This window comes from Doryrhamphus excisus, linkage group LG7, assembly GCF_037039965.1.
Source record: "Doryrhamphus excisus strain RoL-2023G ecotype Guam linkage group LG7, RoL_Dexc_Guam_v1.1, whole genome shotgun sequence".
NCBI lineage: Eukaryota > Metazoa > Chordata > Actinopteri > Syngnathiformes > Syngnathidae > Doryrhamphus > Doryrhamphus excisus.
Window position 1 is genome coordinate 21,728,054 of NC_136363.1, and position 14,924 is coordinate 21,742,977.

Below are 14,924 nucleotides of genomic sequence, written 5' to 3' on the forward strand. Positions count from 1 at the left end.
GGCTTCGGGCGAAAAGCAGGGTACACCCTGGACTGGTCACCTGCCAATCGCAGGGCACATATAGACAAACAACTATTCACACTCAATTATTGATCAGTTAGTGCAGAGACAAAAAAAACTACAGTTGATGCTGTACAAGGAGAGAATGTTTATTGTAGAATTCCAACATCAGAGATGTGTGTCCTTAGGGTTGAGGTTTGATTCCAGTGATCCAGACGAGGGTGAAAACACACATGCATGTCACACATCTGTGCACACTTGCTCTACACACACACACACACGCACGCACACGCTCACATACTGACAGCTGTTCACAGTCTTGATACAAAAATTGAAATACAAATACCACAATAAAAACAGTGTTGACCTTTTTTGTTTAAGAAATTGTTATAGCTATGTTTTCTAATCTGTAGAAAGACATCTAAGTTTTCAGTGAACATGTTTGTCTTTCCCTAAAACTGAAGAGTAAGATATACAGTGTTAATATATGTATAGAGAGAGCACAGGATGTCCACTACTAAGGTGAGCATCCTATAATGTAAAAGGCTTCAGCAGCTGGCCTCAGAATGGCTTGCTTACACCTACTTGTACATTAATCAGCATAAACAGAACAAATAAAAGATGACCCTCACAAAAAAGTGTTTGTGCTCAGGTGGGAGACCCCCCCGACCTGCTCCTTGTGGAGTGGGAGCGACATCTAAAAAAAGAATTTAAAAAAAATCACAACATATTCAGTGGTTCAGTGGAAGATGAATGAATCCCGAGTGGCAGTGGTGGAAAATGCATGTCAAAGTAACACAAATGTGTTTCCTGAGTGATGCTGGACCACTGTGTGTTAAAGGATGCCGACAGAACACACCAGCCAGACTACACCCTCTTATGCAGCATTTCTGTCCTAATGCCACTGGACCAGAAGTCACATTTAGACTCCCGCTTGGCATGTTTTTATTGGAACCACACAGTGGGGAGAGGAGGCAGGTCGCGCTAGTCCGCCAGGCGATGGACATGAGCTCCAGAGGCGAGTCTGAGTGGGGTTGCTCAGACATCGCTGTGGTAAAAGAAGGGATTTCCTTCAGGGACTCTTACCAGCTTTGTTATGCACATGTGCTTGCCAGTACTTTTTTTGTTTCTACACTTTTGCTGACGTTAAATGTTGTCATGTGTCCTACCGAGAAGTGACAAGGTGTGTTAGCATGCAAAATGCACAACTAAAGTGAGACGAAGCATGTTGTGCAAAACTCCCATGGAGGCGAGACTACAATCTGGGTAGAGACTACAAATTGTGTGTCCAAAAACAGTAAGTATTTACACGGTTGCATTGCACACAGACGGCAGCAGATCGAGAGGGGGTCACTAAATTAGAAACCGATATCTGAAAAGATCTGCACGATGAGCCTCAAAAAGGTCCCTTGGTGTCGTTTTGGTGGCGAGCGAGACAGGAGGGGATCTTTGAGCAGCACTTTGATGAATGTTCACACTGTGAGCAGCACCCTTTGTCAAGTGGTTTAAATGCATGAGAACATTGTCATCGTCAGGAGCACAGCGCTCCAAAGAATATTCAGAATGATTAGCTACAAGGTATTCGCCTCTGCTGCAGACTCGTCGACTATCTTAAGCATTCGGTATGACAAATTGTGAAGATCTGTTTGCAACGAGCGAGCCAAACAATGCAACGGCGACCGTTGTGGCGTGGTTCGCTGAGAACAAAACAGCTACTCTGTCTTAGCGTGAAGGAAAAAGAGAGAATGTCACTTTCCAGTGGACTGACGGGGAAATGACACAAAATGAAGGGTACAGGAAGTGAGGGAGCAAATAAATCATCAAGTTATTTCTGGACGTTGGCTCGTGGCTCCCTCGTGACTACTCATCACTGCCAACACTGACCAGAAGTTCCCTAAAAAGCATTGCTATCATCTTTGTCAAGAAGTTCTTTTCCCTCTTTTTCCTTCATGATGTAGCAAAACAAAAAATATCTACTCATTGGCTATTATTCTACAAACACCCTTATTTTGAAAATCAACAAGTGACACGTCCATTTGGGATTTCGTTTCCAACGTGTCCTTAGTAGCCGAAGCATTCAAAGATGTTGCTGGATTGGATCAGTCCCAGGAAGTAGTAAAAAAAAAAAAAAAAAGAAGAAGTGATGTGCTACAACTTGTCCGCAGTTCCCTGGTCGGCCACAGGGGGAAGTCAAAGGCTACTCGGCGTCATGTCATCGAAGTCCGAAGCTGTCAAGAGCGATGCCAGCCTCGAGTGTGAGCAAAGGCGTCACGGAGATCCCGGGCGACACCGCCTGAAGACTTTGTTACTAACACCGGGCACCCTTCGTCTGTGGTGACAGCGGCCATGTTGGGAGTCACGAGAGGGTTACCAGTTCATCATGGAGCTTCTGTTGAGGGTCATGAAGAAGACTTGGCTGCTGCCACCGGAACGGACGGATGCAAAGAAAACCTGGAAAAGATGGAGACACGCAAAACCAATGCATGACCTTGTGGCATCGCTTCTTGTTGCGCTTTAACACTAAAGTGTGGTGCTCTCACCTTGTCATTCCTCTCAGACAAGAACTTCAATCGCTGAGCTCGCTTGTGCATGAAAACACCGTCCAGGTGTCCCGTCTCCACCGAGCGGATCTCAATGGCCTTCTCTCCCCAGCCCATGATCTGGTTGGAATGGATGTAAGCTACACATGCACAAACTATGGTGAGCATTTTTGCCGTTAAAATGATTATGGACTTATAATAATAATAAAGGACGTACCAACAGAGGTGGGCATCTCGCCCCACTGCAGTACCACATCTTTGGTGATGCGGCCGTAGGTGTTGACGTAGACGCCCTCGTCCTCGTAACACAGCAGCATCTCCATGCCGTCCGTCTTGGGCAGAACCACGATGGCGTGCGGGGTCACCTGCCCCTGAATCTGTCAGCGTACGACACACAAGAGTTCAAAAGGAGGCTGGTGGTGGTTGTTCCCTTTCTCCATCGCCACGGAAACAAGAAGATGCTGAGACAGGTCCTTCTCGTACTTACATGTGAGGGGATGTAGATGTCGTAGGGGTTGCCGGAGTCCACGTCAATGACGTGGAAGCCTGCACTGGAGCCGTAGATGACTTTTAACCTCTGCCCTTCCTCCACTGTCAAGTCCACCAGCAGGGGGCGGTGCTGCAGCTCCGTGAAAGACTGACAACACAAGAGTGATGATGCGGACAGAAAGGTCGCCCCAATTGTCCTAAATGTCTTACTAAGATGAAGATCCAAGTTTCAGGGACAACACTAGTCTAACGTCTGATTCATCAATCAAGATGCCTCCTCACCTTGAAGGCCATGAACTTGTGATAAGGTTTAGGAGCCCAGGCGTAAATCTCTACAGCGTTCTTCAAGGCAATCACCAAGAACTTGATCCTCTCGTACTTCACTGCAGCACAGAACACAGTTGCATTCAATGTTCTGCCATGTTTTGAAGAATGTGTCCTTCTTGAAGCTTTCTTTGATGCAAACAAGACCTCCGTACCGACTTTGTAGTGCACGCATCCCTCCAGCTCGCCTACAGTGATCCAGCCCTGCTTCTTCTCCACCTCGGGGTCATTGTGTAGTATCCTGTTCCTCAGCCAGGACAGGTAGTACACACGCAGCTTGTTCTTCTTGCCTGCTCCAAAGGAAACATGTTGAAGTTGAACCTTGACGAGCGTGTCTCCTATGTGTTCCAAACAGCCCACCTGAAATGGTGACCAGAACGTTGAGACCCTCCAGGACGTCCATCTGCTGAAAGCGGCGGCGATTGATGAGGTTGTAGACTTTGCCTTGCCCGCTGCGGTCCAGCAGCATCAGGCCATTCTCCGTTCCCACCAACAGGTTGACTCCTGCACAGGCACATGTACAGGAGCGTGTCAGCAGACGGGGGAGAGGGGGGGGGGGGTTCTACCACAGGAATCACACCAACGACGGCCAACTCACCCCACAGAGCGGCACACAAGATCTCTGAGTTGAAGCGCTTCTTGTACTTGCGGATCTCGGGAGTGTCGCTGTGCGGTCGGATGTTGGTGGGATTGACGTTGACCACCGAAATCTTGCGGGCTTCGTTGAGGCGCGCCTGCTCCTGCTTCAGCAGCTCGTCAGCAAACATGGCTGCAACATCACGACGAGTCACGGCAAGTCAGACGTGCTCTATTAAAACGCAACCCGTCCGAGTGTTTGAAGGCCACCTGAAGCGGAGATGTTGTCCTCGTCATCCGTCGGGGAAGTCCCGTAAACCCTGGGATCCACAAACGGCGTGAAGGAGGCCTTGGAGCTACCACTGCCGCCGCCTCCTCCCCCCCCTGCCATCCCGTACTACCAAACACAGAGAACACACATCTTAGCCACAAGCAGAACAGTCTCCACTGAAAGTCTTCAATTAAAGGTTGCTATGGTAACATGGGAGGAACTTTGTGGGTCGGAGGCTGGAAGCCCGAAAGAGCAGAGGGAAGAATCATGGGAGCAGGGACGTTTTTTTCTACATATCCAAACGACACCATCACTAAACAAACAGCAGGAACAGTGGGAGCGGGATCACGGTGTGAGGATGACAAGGTGACGGATTCGGGGCCAAACGTTGGATTCATTCGACCTACTTGGGCCCCGGGGGCGTCACCGCCAAGGGCAACCAGGGAGGAAGTGCTTTGTTGCACCAAATCAGGGAGATCTGAGGTGTCGGCAAAGAGATTAGCAATGCCGAGGATGCCGTTGCTGGCGGTCGAGCTCCGCCTCCGCTCGCCAAGTCTCTGGAAGAAGAGAGAAAGGGGCGGGCGGCTGTGAACGTGCAGGCCGGTTGTGAGTGACAGGGCCTGGCAGGAACCACGCTGTGCTTTTTTAGATAAGTGGGGAGGTGAGAAAACCCCCAAAAGAGCACAGTACTGAATTCAAAGTGAGGAGACTCAGGAAGCAGCGACGAGAGCGCCTTGCTGGGGAGGAAGTAGACGTCAGAAGGCGCTCACCTCACGCATCATCAGGGTGCTGTCCTGGGAGTTGTTTCCATACGAGTCCGCATGCGAGTCGTTGTGGCCTCCCATCATACCGAGGGCCTCGTTGGCTCCTTGGCTGGCTGCAGGCCTGAAAGACGTATTGGTTCACCAGTGGGTTCCACTTCTTTTCACGCTAGCGCCACCTGCTGGTACTCACATGATCCGAGGGATGTCACTGACAGACACCGTTCCGTCATTAGCCCCGCCTTCTCCCTCCTCATCCTCGCTGCTGTGAGACTCCTCGCTGGAGGAGGAGTAGTCTGTCACCTTGACAGGCGGGCGGCTGGTTTCTTCCCCCTGACGCAGCTCCCGCAGCTCCTTGGCCAACGCTGTCAGGTCCTGGAAGCAGACGCGGAGGGGCGGGGTTACAAAGGAGCCGGTTAATAAACGGAGTTCAGAACGCCATGTCATCCTTCATCCCAATGAGACGTAGAAGGTCAACATTCTAACTGCACTGAGGTGGATGCTAATGGCTAATTGAGACACGCTGTAAACTAAAAGTGAGGGACGTGGGTGGGGCATGCTGGGGAGGTTAAAGGTCAAAAGTCAGGGAACTTGTGCATCCCCCAAACCTCAACTTGATATTTGACTTCCACCAGCAAAGAGGGAGGAGTGGTAACAGGAAGGAAGTGCAGGTTTTAATTTGGGACGAGATAGGGTAAAAATGCTGCACATTAACTCCCCCCGCCCATTTCCCTCTGCTGGTAGAGGGGAGTTGAATCTTGCGCTCTGTGGCACCAGGTCACATTCTCAACCACTTATCCACAGCTGCCAACCCTGCGGTGTATCCGGTGTGCTGCAGGGAGTAGTTAGCATGCTAAACGTGCTAATGGGAAGCTGCATATGAGGGTAAAGGTGAGGAGTCTCACTCGGGTGGAGGGGGTGTTCAGGAGGAAGGGGGTATATTGGGGGGGGGTCATACCACTGACCTCGTCTACAGCTTTCTTATAGCTCTGATGGAAGGAAGGATGTAGGGTGAGAAGAGAGAAGACATGATCACGAATAAAATAAGACCACAGTTGGTGTGTCGGGATGCGGTGTGTGGATGCGCTCACTGCAGGTCGACTGGGTCGCGACACGTCTCTGCCGTCGTCCTTGGCCTCGTCTGACGGAACTGTGCCTTCTGTCTTCATGGCTGCATTTGCTGAACACACACACACACATTAATCATAACGACCTAACACACAGACACACACGCGCACACACACCACGCTCCATTATGGAGGTATGCTGTATCCGGTGTGTGTCAGCACCTCGCTCATTAGAGCCGCCCTGCGAGCTGGGGGTGCTGGAGCTGGAGGAGCTGCCACTGCTCGTCCTCTTCAGGGGTGTATCCATGGAAACATCAGTCCTCCGAAGATCAGGGTTGCTATGACAACACAAACATATCATTAATTGTCATGTGATTTGACATTAGTGGTGCCCCGTTTGTGTTGTGGTCACAAAGCTCTGGAAGAGATGTTCGAAAAAATGCAATAGAGATTGGAATTATTTTAATTATTTTAAATGCCACCCTGGATGTGATGAATCACCCTTTTGTGCAGCACTTCAGGAGAAGAAGACTTAGATCATTTTGTTAGAGTGTGTGTACCTGGCCCGTATGAGGTGTGCTCCAGCCCGCGGTCCGAGTCCAGGACCGTTTCCGGGTGAGTTCTTCCTGACCAAAGCCGGGGAGATGGACGTGGTCCTCTGAGGAACCTGAAGGACACATATAGATGGGTGTCAGTTAAGTTCACACAGAAAGAAAACACACACAACCCAAAAAGGAGGGGCTCAAATGAGGCCAGACACCTAAAGACAGACTACACAACATGCACACAAGCGCACGTACGCCCATACAGGAGGGGGCATGCAGAGACCTTGGGGGGCATGTCGTCGTCTTGCCGCAGCCAGGAGCTGCGGTCCAGCTTGTCAAGAGGGGGCGCCAGGCGTGAGAGAGGCATGGGAGGAGGGGTGTCTGAGGTGGGGTCGGAGTTCTGCCGGGGCATGGGAGGTCGGGAGGGGGAGGGCGACACCGTGGAAGAGGACACGCCGTGGGGGTCGTACAGAGACTGCGAGCCTGACAGCCCGTGACTCTTCACCTGCACCAGGTGGGCCATCTGCGCGCACACACGCACGCACGCAAGCAGGAAGCAGGCGGGAAGGAGGAGGACGAGGAGGAGGTCAGGAAGAGAGAGAACATCATGCATGGCAACATCCATGTTCATTCACACCAGAGTGTTTAGATCCACGTGAGGAGGCGTGGCTAAGTGTGACTGACAGCAGCTGCACGCACCTGCGGCTCCACCGAGCGGTGCATGGGCGGAGTCCGGGCCTGCTGGATGCCGCCGCTGCTGAAGGACTCGGAGCGGGGCGGCAGCGAGGGGTCCGAGATCCGGTTGGAGACTTTATGCTGCAATGCAGGAGAAGTCTGTCTGTTGATCACATAACGCTCGTCCACCTGACACACACATCAGACCACAGTCACTCCCAGCATGCAGTGGGGCACGTGGTGGCTTCATGCACTTGGAGTATCTACACAAACTTGAGTTTTGGTTGTGTGCAGTAACAGGGTGAAGATAATGCCAGAGTATGCGTGAAGTGGGCCTCTGAAGCTTGGAGGAACATGAGCATGTGTGTGTCTATGTATGTTGGCGTCCACAGGGAGACAGGCCGATTATAGCTCTAGCTGCCCTACATCTGTCCACCAGCCGCCACTAGGGGGCAAGCCTGGGTGTATGCCCTGAAAGTGTGCAGAAAGAAGCAGAGATTAATGAAGCCTGTGTTGCCGTCGTGCATACATAGCAGTGCTCCGCTATGAAAATGATTCACAAAACGATGAATGTTTGATCAAAGTCACATGTGTCAAAGAGTCCAAAGCGTCCAAAAGAAGAAGCCTGCAGGAGAAGTGTTAGTTGAAAATAAAAGATGATGCGTAAAAGTAACGTGACACACCGATGGTAGCTTTGGATGTTTTGGCTTCGCCCCCTGTTAGAGGAAGTGAAGTTGCCTGGTTAGAGAAAGAAGCAGTTAGCAGGGGTTAAAGGTTACGAGCGTTAGTTGGATTCCGAGGACGGCTTCTGTCTGCCCTCCTGACTGACCCGGCGGCTGGGACTCCGCCCTCGGGCGTCCGGGCTCCTCCGTCGGAGCGCCACCGGGGCTTGCTCCGGGGCGTAGGTGATGCGGATTCGCGGCATGTGGCCGTGGTGGTGGTGGTGGTGGCTGTGGTCGTAACTCTTGGAGGGGCTGACGTGGGCGGGGTAGGAAGGGGGGCGGGGCCTGCGAGGTTTGTAACCGGGAAGCAAGAGCAGGTTGTCCAGGTTGGTGTCTCGAGGATGCCTAAAGGAGTGGTACTTCTTGGGGGGAACGCGAGGCGAGTTGCTCTGAGCACGACGCATCACCTGAAAACAAATCATCTGTTCATCCTCTCGATAAAACCGCAGTGATGCTACCATGCTAACGGGAAAACCACATAAATATCGTCAGAACATGTCAACACATACAAGTCTCTCTGCACCTACAAAGAATTAGAGACGGTGAGTAGAACATGTTAACAGGTGTAGTCCCATTTTCCTTCTTTCCAGCTGTGAAGTACAGTAGGTAATTATCAATAATTATCACCCACTTCCAATAAACGCCCTCTTTATGGTTAAGGTGACTCTCAATTTGAGCATGCCCTGAGAATACAATGATAATATTCACAAACATGGCAGGTGTAAAAGGAAAAAGCAGGTTGGTGAAATCCAGTTTAAACAAGCTGCGCATAAAAATACAAAAACAATGTTGATTGACAGTCACGGTTTGGGTGTCAAACACAACTTGGCAAGATGTCGCCGGCCCTGCCGCCTACCTCTTTAGCCCAGGCGGGCTTGTCGTTGGCGGCGCCTGGCGCCTGGTCCTTGTAGTGGTATAGCTGCTTCTTGTCCTGCGGGGGGCGCTGTGGGTCCTGCTGCTGCTGTTGCTGCAGAGACACCAGGTAGGCTCGCTCCTGCTGCAGCTGCCTCTGCAGACGCTCGGCCTGGCGCTGCTCCTCGATCTGCTTCCTCTTGTACTCCTGTAGGGGGTAAAAGTCAAAGTCTGGATATCGGACTACATTCTAGTCAGTAAGATACCGCTTACACCCCCCAGTGATTACTGCATTAAAAAGTACTCAAAACAGTAACTTCACAGCTCTAGCACTGGAGTTGCATTCCAGCTGTGCCCCGCTGACACAGGCGCTGTGTGGTTGCCATGGAGACGTTTGACATTACCAGCAGTAAGGCCTGCTCCTGCAAGAGCTGCTGCTGCAGGATCTCCAGCTGCCTCTGTTCCTCCTCCAGCTGTCTACGGATATACTCCTAAGCGCCATCGGCGGCGGCGGCGCGGAAGCATCAAAGAGCCAAACGAAAGAGGCGGGACAGGAGCCAATCACAGACAGCCGCATCACCACAGCAGGAAGAGAATACAGAGGAGGATGAGGATAGAGGAGTTAGAGATATCAGGAGGGAAACGTAAAAGGTGAAGCTACAGTACGTGTGTCTGCAAGTGGAGCCACCATGCAACCAATAGCAACGCAGTCACCAGTCACGTGATCGCCAGCACCGAGCAACTTGGACTTCCTTTTAGCAGCGTAGCCGTTGCCGCCTCACCTGTTCTCTCTCAGCGTGTCGCCTCTCCTCTTCGCGGCGGATCTGCTCCATCTCCTCGTAGCGCCTCCTCTGCTCCCGCTCCTGCTGTTTCCTCATCTCTCGCTCGCGGCGCTGTTGCTGCGGGTCGAATACGGAATGTCATCAGAACACAGCAGAACATCACTGATGGCTTCATGCAAGATGGTGCACTTCCACTCCTGCGTGTATTTGACCTTTTCATTCACTGTAATCATTTTATGTTTAGGGACAATCTGCACAACATAAAAAAAAAAATTATGACCTCCTCCAGTCGCCGCCTCTGCTCCTTCTGCTCCTCAATACGCTTCTGCCTCTCGGCCAGCAGCTGGCGCTTGTGCTCCTCATTCTGCTGCTGCTCCAGCTGCTGGCGGCGGATCAGCTCCGACCGCTCCTTGTTGGCCAGCTGAAGACGCAGGAAGTCCCGCCTCAGAGTGGACTCCCCGGGAATATTGATGATGGAGCTGCAGGAAGAGCGAAGACGAGAGGAACAGATCTTTTAGAGAGGCGCTCCTGCTCATCAAAAGCGAGGGGGTCATCGTTCCACCTGGGCTCGCCGATGTCCCGCTCTTCATCCTCCTCCTCGCTGCCGCTGTACTCGTACTCGGTCTCATCTGGACACAGAGACAGGTTAGGACACGCCCTCGTGTCGATGATGCTGCCGGGTGAGCATCGTGTCCTCACCTCTCTCGCCCCGCCTCTTCTTGGTGCGGTCGATGTGGTCCTTCAGCTGGATGCGGACCTGCCGCTCGTTAGGAAGGTCCCTGATGAAGGGGTGCTTGAGGAGCTGCTCGGTGCTGGGCCGCTGACCGTGGCTCTTCACCAGGCAGCTCTCAATGAACGACTGGAACTTCTTGGACCTACACACACACACACACACACACACACACCTTTACAACCTCAAAGTGCATGTATGGACACCAGAGGTTTCGCCCACCGCTACTATTTGATATGACTCACCACTTCTTTGACTTGAGTCTGGGGGCGGGATTTCTGGGAATGAGGAAGAGTGCTCTCATGGGATGCATGTCGCACAGCGCTGACGAGGAAAAGAAAGAAGACAACATGAAAAAAAGAAGAGACGAGGGTCCGGTGAAAATGCTTCACACTTACGTGGCGCTCCCTCCGCCATCTCGATGGCCGTGATGCCGAGCGACCACAGATCACTCTGTGTGGAAAGACAAAAATGTTTGCATAGCCAAGCAGCTAACGTGCTAACAAGCTAACGAGCTGGCTCCACAGTGTACTTGTTAAGTCATAAAAATATCCGCCATCTGTCCCCCTCTTGCATTCTTACACTTATTCCCACTCTGACTTGGGTTTCTGCAGCTCGAATTCGAAAAGACGCTAATATGGCGAACATCTCCTGACACATGACCGCCTTCAATGTATGTCAATATCATATCTCGTTAATGTAAATTATATCATAAACACGTGCACGCACTCTACCTTGAAGTCATACGTGGCGTCTGGGTTCTCGTCACAAGCGATCACCTCCGGCGCCATCCAATATGGCGTCCCGATGAACGTGTTCCTTCTTCCCACCGTGCGATCCAGCTGAGCGCTGACGCCAAAATCCACTGCACATACACACACGGTCATGGTGTGGTCACGGTCACAACGGTCACCAGCAACTCTGAATTCTTTTTAAAAGTCATTTTGGCAGCACTAAACTCACCTAGCTTGACCTCGGCGTTCTCCGTCAAGAGAACATTCTGACCTTTGATGTCCCGATGGATGACCTTGTGCTGGTGGAGGTGAGTGAGACCCTGCAGGAAGACGTGGTGTGCATGAGTGACTGATGCTTTCTATGCTGCGGTGCTGCGGTGCAGCAAGCTCACCCTGAGGATCTCCCTGCAGACGTAGGCAATCCACTCCTCCTTCAGAGAATTCCCTTTGGTGTTTTTGATGAGATCCGTCACCGAGCCGGCGCCGCAGAACTCCATCACCAGCTGGGGCACACAAGCAACATTATCAAGATGGCCTCCAAGACGATGTCCGTGTGATGTTTACACTATTTCTCAATGGATGTCTCCCCCTCTATTGTTTGACAGTCTTTACGTTTATGGCGCATATGGAGCAAAAAAGTGCATTTTTTTCCACAGATTTGATGCTGAAAAATAGCCTTAAGATGATTTTTTGAATATGCTTGGATGGTACACACCCATAGCTGGTCGTCCATGCCGGGAGGATTCTTCTTGATGAAGGCGCCATAGTACGTGGCGATGTTCCTGTGGTGGCTGTACTTTTTCAGCATGTTGATCTCCGCTTTAATCTCCTCCTCCTCATCCTAACACATACACACTTGTGAGAAGACGTGGTGTGCAAGTGTGGATGTGTGTGTGTGTGTGTGTGTGTGTGTGTGTGTGTGTGTGTGTGTTACATACTCCTGTGACGTCCATGACCTTGATGGCAGCCAGCTGGCCAGTTTTGACATGGCGACCCTGACGCACAAAGACAAGTTTTAATGATGAGGACGTGCTGCACTTTTTGGGAGTACAAACTCCACACAGATACCCAGGAGAGATTCGAACCCTGATCTCCTGACTGTGTGGCCAACATGCTTACCACTAATCCATCATGCAGCCTATCAAAGCAGTCAAAAAGCGAAATATTTGTCTTTCAGCAGCCATACCGCAACCATATCTGAGATTTTGTCACTCAAGTTCCAGATATCAGGAAATAAATTGTTATGGAATACTGATCCCTATCTACATGATCTATATCTAGATCACAGAAACAAACACACTTAGATATATGCTGTGTATTAGCATTTGTTCTGTCCAGACAAGTCAAACACAAAGTGGACCTCTGGCTGAGACTGCAGGCCAAGCGACACCAACCTGACCCCGCCGCCGCCTCAGCCGCGTGAAGCAATAAAAGCATTGTGAGATAGAAGATGAGAGGAAGAGATAGCATCTTTGTTGGCTTATCGGTCTTCCTGCAACACTGACGCCTGCCACACAATTGCTCCTGATAGCAGCATGGATGGACGGACGGCAGCCGCTGCCGCAGCCGCAGCCTCCAGCACAACAACACTTCCCAGGCGCCGTGTTCAGACAAGCCTCGCATTCTACACACAGGCAGCGGCAGAATTATGTCACGTTCCCACGGCAACATGCATGATACCTGCACTCACTTCACCTGAGTCAACTTCCTGGAATTCCTTTTTGCCATCTCAAATGGAATATTACTAATAAGTATACTGTGTACACTTAGTGCACCACATTCCACGACTATAAGTTACTCCTCAGTTGCTGTTCTTTCAAGTTTGGCGCTCTCTTTCTGATACATAGGTAAGATGGCGACTGTTAAGAGTGCAACATCCGGTTAATGCAGTGCACTGCATCTCGCAGTACTCAGTACTTAAAATAGACAAAATGGAGTCTGCAAATTAGCACACAGTACACATACTGGAGTATTCCATTGAGTGTAAGTACGGAATTGCACCAATTGAGACGTGGTACTGTACGGGTGTTATACTGAAACTAGTCAACTGTTTACCCTGCAACAGTTTAATGAGCTTACACAGAATACACAACACACACGCAATGAATGATGAACATCAGAGAGTCTCACCTTGTACACTTGGCCGTAGGTGCCATTCCCAACCAGTTCAACCAGCTCAAAGATGCCAGCCGGGTCCTGTGAGCGAGACGCAGAACGAGTTATTGAGCAGGAAATACACACGTTTAAAATCCATTTTGGAATTCTCTGCTAAATATATATACACACACACAGGCTTGGTAGCTAAGCAGGAGCTAATGTATATAATGCTAAGCTAAAGCTGAAAGAGGAGGCTAAATGGGGTACTAATGTTGGATTAAGTGGCAAATTATCACAAAATCCGGTACAAAAAGCATGGCTGCCATCATGGTCGACGTAGCAAATAATCATCCATAAATCATCATGATCCATCTGATAATGTCAAAAACTATCCGCATTGCATATCTGTATTACATGGATGCTAGCATGTCTTCCAAAGCATTGGGTGGCGCCACAAATGTCACCCGCAGCTTCATCTCCTGCTAAAAGCTCCTAAACAGGAGCTCAGGTGAAGATGCAGCAACAAAGGGAAGTGAGATGGGGACCAAAAAGACCAAAATGAGGAAGCTTTGCATCCCACCACATCTCGTGGCTGCGTGACCTCATTTGAGGCCAGACATTTGAGGCCTACAAGAACATCTGCTCTTTCTTTACATCTTTGATACACAGACACACACACACACACACACGCACGCACACACACACACACACACACACACGCAGTCCCACCCTCCTTCATGTCCAGACTTGATTGAGGCTCTGCAGGTACAATTGTGAAGGAAAACTGAAGAAAGGGGAACAGCAGAGAGAGAGGAGACGCACACGCACGCGCAACTGCACGCCCACACATTCCTCAGCTGTGTCCTTACGGTGCACAAAGCGCGTGCGTGCGTGGACTCCCAAACAAGCCACCGTGACACGACGACGATGATGATGATGAGGATGATGATGCTGTGACCACTACATCACGAAATGGCGGAAATCGTCGTTATTGCTGAGGGAGGACGAGCGCGCGTACGTACGCGTGCGTGTAGGTACACATCTGCAGCAGTCTAGTGACGGCCATTGTAAAAAAAAAAAAAAATACACGTTCGCGTGCACGAGAAATGCAGCACGTACACAAGAGACACACGGACCGGTGGGATGACGGGGGGGCAGCAAAAGGTGGGGGGCGAAGTGGACAGGTGCTCACGCGCACACAGGCTTACCCGTAGAGCAGACAGGTCGATCTCGTCCAGACTCCTGGCGGGGGAGTCGCTCGCCATGGTGGTGCACTCAAGATGGAAGCTTCCTCAACGACCATCGACCATCGGACGTGCAGCGGCGGGAAGGAACGCTCCTCGACCCGAGAAAAAGATCCCCTCTCCCGCCACAGGGAGGCTCGCAGCGGACGGGCGACGTCAGGATGAGGAAGAAGGAGCGACGTGCACGGAGCTCCAGGTGCTGCTACATGCCTCCACCTGCACGGAGGGGCCGGGGCGCGCGCGGACACAAGCACGCGGAGGGAGAGAGCGTGTGCACAGCGGTGGCGCGCACTTGACAGAGTCACTGGCAGTGCCCGTGCGTGACGCGCTAGCAGGAGCGCGCTTCCCCGGGAGTGGCCAGCGAGGAGGCGGCGTTTAATCTGGCCCCGCCCACAGCACCACGCTCACGTGACCTTCACATATGGACGTCATAGTTGTGTGACGTCGAAAAGACGTCACGCAGGCAGTGACATCACATCGCTTGGCAAACCCAACATATCAGTGTTATTATTGAT

The 14,924-nt window shown here is 51.3% G+C and overlaps 1 protein-coding gene across 9 annotated transcripts; it reads right to left on the reverse strand.

The window, feature by feature from the left end:
• Positions 1–120: 120 nt before the first annotated feature.
• tnikb (TRAF2 and NCK interacting kinase b) lies at positions 121–14,675 on the reverse strand. 9 transcript variants are annotated; one of them, XM_058060004.2, is made up of 34 exons: positions 14,374–14,675; positions 13,199–13,264; positions 12,007–12,063; positions 11,784–11,909; positions 11,461–11,571; positions 11,298–11,388; positions 11,069–11,199; positions 10,733–10,787; positions 10,580–10,658; positions 10,304–10,479; positions 10,167–10,233; positions 9,885–10,083; positions 9,605–9,721; positions 9,227–9,313; positions 8,827–9,030; positions 8,078–8,377; positions 7,273–7,437; positions 6,857–7,096; positions 6,589–6,695; positions 6,251–6,366; positions 6,053–6,141; positions 5,927–5,950; positions 5,155–5,336; positions 4,971–5,085; positions 4,608–4,757; positions 4,200–4,326; positions 3,952–4,122; positions 3,714–3,857; positions 3,509–3,643; positions 3,312–3,412; positions 3,028–3,177; positions 2,758–2,917; positions 2,541–2,680; positions 121–2,451 (listed from the first exon to the last, which is right to left on the reverse strand). In XM_058060004.2, the coding sequence occupies exons 1-34, from the start codon at positions 14,428–14,430 to the stop codon at positions 2,368–2,370; spliced, it is 4,323 nt and encodes a 1,440-aa protein (XP_057915987.2). In that variant the 5' UTR covers positions 14,431–14,675; the 3' UTR covers positions 121–2,367. The 9 variants fall into 9 exon arrangements, 7 of the variants coding, with proteins under 7 accessions (XP_057915987.2, XP_057915995.2, XP_057915990.2 ...); XM_058060012.2 differs by lacking the exon at positions 8,078–8,377; XM_058060007.2 differs by lacking the exon at positions 4,608–4,757 and having other exon boundaries at positions 7,273–7,389.
• Positions 14,676–14,924: the final 249 nt, after the last annotated feature.

Excerpts from the sequence above, each read along its gene's own strand:
- tnikb (XM_058060004.2), bottom strand. The coding sequence starts at position 14,430 with ATGGCGAGCGACTCCCCCGCCAGGAGTCTGGACGAGATCGACCTGTCT. Across the intron at positions 5,337-5,926 it reads ATAAGAAAGCTGTAGACGAG|GACCTGACAGCGTTGGCCAA; the intron begins GTCAGTGGTATG and ends GTCTGCTTCCAG. Across the intron at positions 4,123-4,199 it reads GGACAACATCTCCGCTTCAG|CCATGTTTGCTGACGAGCTG; the intron begins GTGGCCTTCAAA and ends GTGATGTTGCAG.